At 30.6% G+C, this 6,310-nt stretch overlaps 1 protein-coding gene across 4 annotated transcripts; it reads left to right on the top strand.

The window, feature by feature from the left end:
* The first annotated feature begins 212 nt into the window (after positions 1-212).
* LOC106467405 (zinc finger protein 883-like) lies at positions 213-5,503 on the top strand. 4 transcript variants are annotated; one of them, XM_013927753.2, is made up of 3 exons: positions 213-280; positions 2,268-2,534; positions 3,398-5,503. In XM_013927753.2, the coding sequence occupies exons 2-3, from the start codon at positions 2,342-2,344 to the stop codon at positions 4,984-4,986; spliced, it is 1,782 nt and encodes a 593-aa protein (XP_013783207.1). In that variant the 5' UTR covers positions 213-280; positions 2,268-2,341; the 3' UTR covers positions 4,987-5,503. The 4 variants fall into 4 exon arrangements, with proteins under 4 accessions (XP_013783207.1, XP_022251290.1, XP_022251291.1 ...); XM_022395582.1 differs by lacking the exon at positions 213-280 and adding an exon at positions 327-478; XM_022395583.1 differs by lacking the exon at positions 213-280 and adding an exon at positions 327-492.
* Positions 5,504-6,310: the final 807 nt, after the last annotated feature.

Below are 6,310 nucleotides of genomic sequence, written 5' to 3'. Positions count from 1 at the left end.
GTAAAATAAATTTAATCATGTGAAAAAGCTTTGTCGAAACACTGAAAATAGTGTAAAAATAGAACATCACAAGGTATATCAATACAATATGTTTCTAAAATACTCTGTTTTAAAGTTCTCCTCTACTGATCGTGATGTACAGAATAATCGTAATTACAATATCTATCTATCTATCTATATACATACATACATATATATATATATATACATATACACATACATACATATACTTTAGTAGTTAGCACCAGGTGACGGGGCACTGCAGTAATCTGAACGAGACGTAAGTTGTTTTATTATTTAGTTTAAATATAAGCGTAATCATAAACTTAAAAAGTTAGATTTTCGGTATTCGTTTTTACTTAAACTGTTAAAGATGATTGACATTCAGGACGAAATGATTCTTATTTTTAATTACTATGTGTTTGAGAAAGACGCTTAGCTGTGAAGACTGAAAATGATAGGATGTGGAAATAGAAATGTCTCGGACTAAGCGTACACTTAAACTTTAAAGTTGTTCCTGTTACTAATACTAATAGTATTACTATTAGGGGAGCCGGGGTTAGGACAGAGTTAGGCTTATAGCCTATAGATAATCTTAACATTTCATAAACGTGTTCGACTATGTATGTAATGTATAATAGTTAAAATATATTTTTTTAAATTCAGACTCAGATGTAATACTATTAGTATTAGTATTATTGTTACTAGGGGTGAAATTCTAAAATAATAAAGGTAGAGGTATTCAGCTGGGTGAAGTGGACGTATTTTTTAAAACGAAAAAACAAAAACAAACTATGTGTAAACATAAAAAACGACAATTTGAGTGTCAATGAATAAATGCTTTTAAAATGTACATATCTTGGTACACAGCAGCTCAAATAAGTCCCGGTACTTGTACCACCTTAAATTATAAGTTCTGGTACTAAATAAAATTTTCTACCACCAGCAGCCAAGACTATTACCCTTAGTAATGAGCTATTAATCAAACTTTTGTTTTTACTCAATTTTAGTAGCATAAATGAAGTACAATGAATAATGTATTCATAGTTTTATTATTCAGAAGCAATGTTTTCACATGTTGCAAAACTCTACACTTATTCACAAATGTCAGGAAATTATTTACTTTTACATTATTGTAATGTAATTTTGTGAAAAGACATCTGAAAATCAAAGGATGTTATCATTCCCAGTAAAATGTATGCAAACCAATTACCACAATAAATTGACACTTGTTTCTGTGTGATTAGAATGTTGTGAGCTTCAGCAGTAGGGCCACCTGATGAGCTTTTTAAAACATTGGTTTGAATCTTATAATAAGAATATCACTGAATAACAGATTCCTTCTGTAAACTTAACTGTAAATGTAGTGTCACATAAGGCATAATATATGAACCAAAGACTTTTGCCAGAGCTTTTACTAAATGTGCATTTACAGTTGTCTTTTTATTCTATGGTTATATGAACAAAATGTAATTTTTTCATTTTCTGTACTCAGTTATACATGTAACTGTTATAAATAAACATTATATATATATATATATATATACTGATGTCTTTAGGCCAAGAGGTAAAGCTAGTTTTATGCAATGATACAGATAATATTAGACATTAATATTTTAGATACAGGGGTAATGCTACTGAACAGTGATTTCTTGTAATCACCTTGTACTAATTATAATTGCCAACACATTTATCTTGTAAACATAAAGATGATGCTGAGTACTAGTTTCATTTAGTCATTTTGAATTATTTATAGATACACATTTGAGAAAATAAATAATGCTGCTGAATAGTAGTTGTTGTTTTAAACCTTGATTCTTTGGATACAAAGCTAATACTTCTATTTCATTGGTACTTGTGAACTTGTATTAATGTTAGCTATGCATGCATATTTGTCTGCTGGTTGCATAAAATAATACTGCTTAAAGCCATTAGTTACTAGTGATAATTATGGGTATAATTGAACTCAAATACAGTAATGTTGGGAGAAAAACAATACAGCACTGCTTCAGCAAGCATACATGTATATGTATATATATATATTTAACAGGCCATAATAGACCCAGTTCATACTCACTGATGTGTTAAGTTCCATGGTTTATTTTATATGGTTATTCATTTCAAAGTCATTCCATGTGTTTTTAAATAACAGTTGGTACTTTTAAACTGTCTTCTTATCAGATGTATACATATAAACAAATTAAACATTAATTCTTCTGTCAAGGTAATGTATGTTGCTAATATGCATGTGGTACTCTTTTTTTAAGGCTAACAAAGGAATGGTCACCTTTCAGTCTGAATTCTGAACTCTGGTGTGCATTAGCAGTTAAGAAACTTGAAAATGACCACTTTAGTAGAAGACTTTTCATCAATTGTAACACAAACATCATCTACCAATGAGTCAATTTCTGATGACAAAGATAATACCAGAGATTTGTGTGGGAATCCATCAGAGCCTTTCAAGTGTGAAATCTGTAACAAACTGTTTATATCTTCAAGTTTTCTTGTGTGTCACACAGACATCTATCATAAAGGTAACAGAGTTTTTTGTTTTTTTGCAAAACTGCTATATGTACCCTATGTAATTTATATTGTAAAGCAGAATGTAATATGGCAAACATACAAATGAATTCTATGGCTGCCATGAGTAGCTTATTTCCAGTATCTTCTAAATATAGCTGGGCACTTAACTAATTTTATTGATATAATCCATAAAATAATTGATTAATTGAAAATGATTAAAACAGTTAATGCTACAATGACAATCAACTAATTGATTAGTGTGTCCAGTTATTATTTTAGATTATTCCAACTATCCAAGTAATCAAAATATTTCCAGTTTGATTTCTCATTATTATTTTTGATTAATTAAAGGTTGTTCAATTTAAATGATTGGTGTCACAACTCAGGCAAATAATCAACTAATCTAAATTAATATTTCTGAACATTACTATTTGCAGTTATTTCAAATATTCAAGTCTTGTGAGAATAATTGATTAGTTGAATGTAATCAATTAATGATTCTGAGGATTAATGGATTATCAAATTCCACGAACTGCCCAGCTGTGCTTCTGAATGTAGCAAACTAAATGATTGCAATTAAAATTATTAAAAAATATATACACTGAACAGTAAATGCATGTTAAATATAACGTATATGTATATCTTTATATGAGGTGTTTTGTTTATATGTCTGTAACTGTCTCCTAAAGTTATATTGCAAAAAATACAAAATGCAATAAAATTAGATTAAGTTTAAATGTATGAGTAATAATTCATATAATTTTATAACTGAGATTTGTTTAGTGCAAAAGGCTTAGCACTAGTAACCATATTTCTTGTACTCCAGAATATTTACAAATGTGTTTATTTTTTGTTTTTTCAATGATTGATATAGATAAGGAAGAAGTGAATAAAGTGGAAAATGTTGAAGTTTCTGATGTTATACTAAACGAAGAATCTCCTCCTGATGGAGAAGTCATCAATGAATTTAAAGAAGAACATTCTCCTGACAGAGAGAAAATCAATGGTGCTAAGGATGAGAAACCTAAGTTTCATAGTAGTAGTTATTGTGATGAAGATAGTGTAAATTCTGAAGTACAACTTGATAAAATACAGGAAGACCAGTCTAACACTCGCAAGGCAATTGACAAAGCTGAAAATGTCTGTTCTGAAGAGCAGTTTTTTGAGGTAGGTGAGAATCAGGAGCTGAATGAGGAAAATAAGGATTTAGAAGAACATTCTGTGTGTGATATTGAAATGCATAAATGTGAATTTTGTGAAAAATTGTTCATTTCAGAGGATTGTTTATTAATCCATAAGAAACAACATAGTTTTTCAAGCTCTGATAAGCATAAATGTACCCATTGTATTTTCTCTGCTAAAAGTCACTCTAAGCTTTTAAGTCACTTAGCCACTCACCAAGATTATAAAGAAGATAAAGAACTCTTCAGATGCTTGGAATGTGGGAAAAATTTCAAAGAGGAAGTACGTCTTCGTCAACATCAAAAATTTCATGCCAATTTCCAACTAGTAAAGTGCAGCCTTTGTGATAGTATGTTCAGAAAAGGCTCTGGTCTAGCTACCCACATGAGAGCTCATCTGAAAAGTATTCCTTCTTCACAGTCATGTGAAAATGTTAAACTTAACAGACAGGAGATAATTGTAAGAAAGATTAATAATGCAGGAGATAAACGTTTTCACTGCTCTGTGTGTGATAAAGGATTTACTAGTACAAATAATCTTATGAAACATTACATAGCAAAGCATGATCCTAACAATCCAAATATTGCTTCTACATCATTCAAAATGCAAAAACAAGATGATGAAAAAGAAGAAGTTTTGTCTACTGATACCTATGCTTGTGAAAAGTGTGGAAGATTATTTACATCTTTGAAAATGTTGGAAGGACATAAGAAAAAAATACATCGAAATGAAACAGAAAACCAACGTTTTAGATGCCCTCATTGTAAATATTCTACAAATAAAACCAGAGACCTTAGAAACCACGTTGCTGTTCACACAAATGAACGACCACATCAGTGCAATCTTTGTGGGAAAGGATTCACAGAACAGAGTAGCTTACGTAAGCATGCTTTTACTCACACAGGAGAAAAACCTTATGTCTGTGATGTGTGTGGAAAAAAATTTACACAACGTGCACATTTAAAAGTTCACATGAGAATCCACAATAAAGAGAAACCATACCGCTGCCCATACTGTGAAAAAACATTTGCTTATCATAATGTACTAATTCGTCACCAGAGGTCTCATACAGGAGAGAGGCCATATAAATGTACCCTTTGTAGTAAAAGTTTTAAGAGCAATACTGCTCTTCAAAGCCATGAAATTGCTCAACACACCCATGAATATCCTTTCAATTGTACAGAATGTGGAAAAGGCTTCATACAGTTTGGAAATATGCAGGTCCATCTAAGGAATATACATAATATAGCAATTTATAAACTTAATGAAGACAATAGTTGATTCTTGATAATGTTTTGTATTTCAATTTCAGTTGTTTGTGTGTGTATGTATATATGCATGTTTGTGTGTATGCATGTATGTATATATGTATGTGTGTGTATATATGCATATCTATGTATGTGTGTGTGTGTATGTATGTATCTTTGTGTGTGTATATGTAAACTTTTTTTAATCACACATGCACTAGCCTGGCATTTAGGTCTACTATCCAACAATTTTTCAGACATGATCTACGACACGGTCATAGGAAACAGATTACTTTAAAAGTGTATTCAGTGTCTCCTACAAGTACAGTGCTCAATTTTAATTCTTTGTCATATACTTTTCTAACTCTTCAAACATAACTTAAGTAAAAACATGCTTTCAGTGCATGTTTACTTTCTCAAGCTGGTCAGTACTACATAGTTTCTTTGCTGGTGGTAAGTAGTAGTCTGGATTGATATTTAGCATGTTCATGGCACTTTTGAGATCAATTAGTAAGAGGTGAGAAGAGGCAGTTGGCTTACAATTTGATCCAGATGTATATATATCTAAACACAGTGGAATGTTTACTTATGTACTATATTTACATTTATACAGGGTTGTATATACCCATTCAGCTATCTGCCCATAGCAAGTGAAAGCTATGAAAATATAATTTTTCATTAAAGGATATTTGAAATCATGGATCTTGTTTCATTAAACCATTAAAAATCTTGTAATTTCATGTTAAAATTCAGTTTAACCAAGTCTTAGAGCCACCCACTTACAAATTTAAAACTAAGCACATGAAACTGAATTAACAAACCTAAACACACACATAAAGATTCTGTGTGAAAAGGCAGATCTATTTATTGAAGACAGTCAAAAATTGACTATGCTTGATATAGTACATGAGGTAATGACTGTTTTGTGTAATTACTCTTTGTACAGCAGGTGTTTGAGTAGTTAGAGAAAATGGTGATGCAAACTCATGTTAGGCTGAAAGTTATCCATTATTCCCAGAAAAATGGATTGAGATGGTATAATTTAGAAAATAATATAAAAACATTATCTCCACACTGTATACAGATATCTTTTTTTGTATACGTGTGTATTTGTTAAAAAAAAGTGATACTGTGTTAATGTTGAACATTACTGACTACATAATATTAAGTTCAAAGTGTTCGAACACACATGCTACATGAATCTAGCACTGTTGTACTATGACATTTTGCAAAGATATTTGGTAAATGTAACTTAAAATAGTGTGGTTACTACTTTCCAAGATACTGGAAAAAACTGAATAAAATATATACAATACAAGAAAGATTTCAGCTCGTGAAATCTATAGTTTTGTTTTTGC

The sequence above is a fragment of the Limulus polyphemus genome, unplaced genomic scaffold (assembly GCF_000517525.1).
Source record: "Limulus polyphemus unplaced genomic scaffold, Limulus_polyphemus-2.1.2 Scaffold2601, whole genome shotgun sequence".
NCBI lineage: Eukaryota > Metazoa > Arthropoda > Merostomata > Xiphosura > Limulidae > Limulus > Limulus polyphemus.
Note: the sequence above shows the minus strand (reverse complement) of the source record. Positions and strands in the feature narration are given on the sequence as shown.

Bases quoted from the DNA above. Each gene is read 5' to 3' on its own strand.
- LOC106467405 (XM_013927753.2), top strand. From the start codon at position 2,342: ATGACCACTTTAGTAGAAGACTTTTCATCAATTGTAACACAAACATCA. The intron at 2,535-3,397 runs GTAACAGAGTTT...TGATTGATATAG, and splicing joins CACAGACATCTATCATAAAG to ATAAGGAAGAAGTGAATAAA.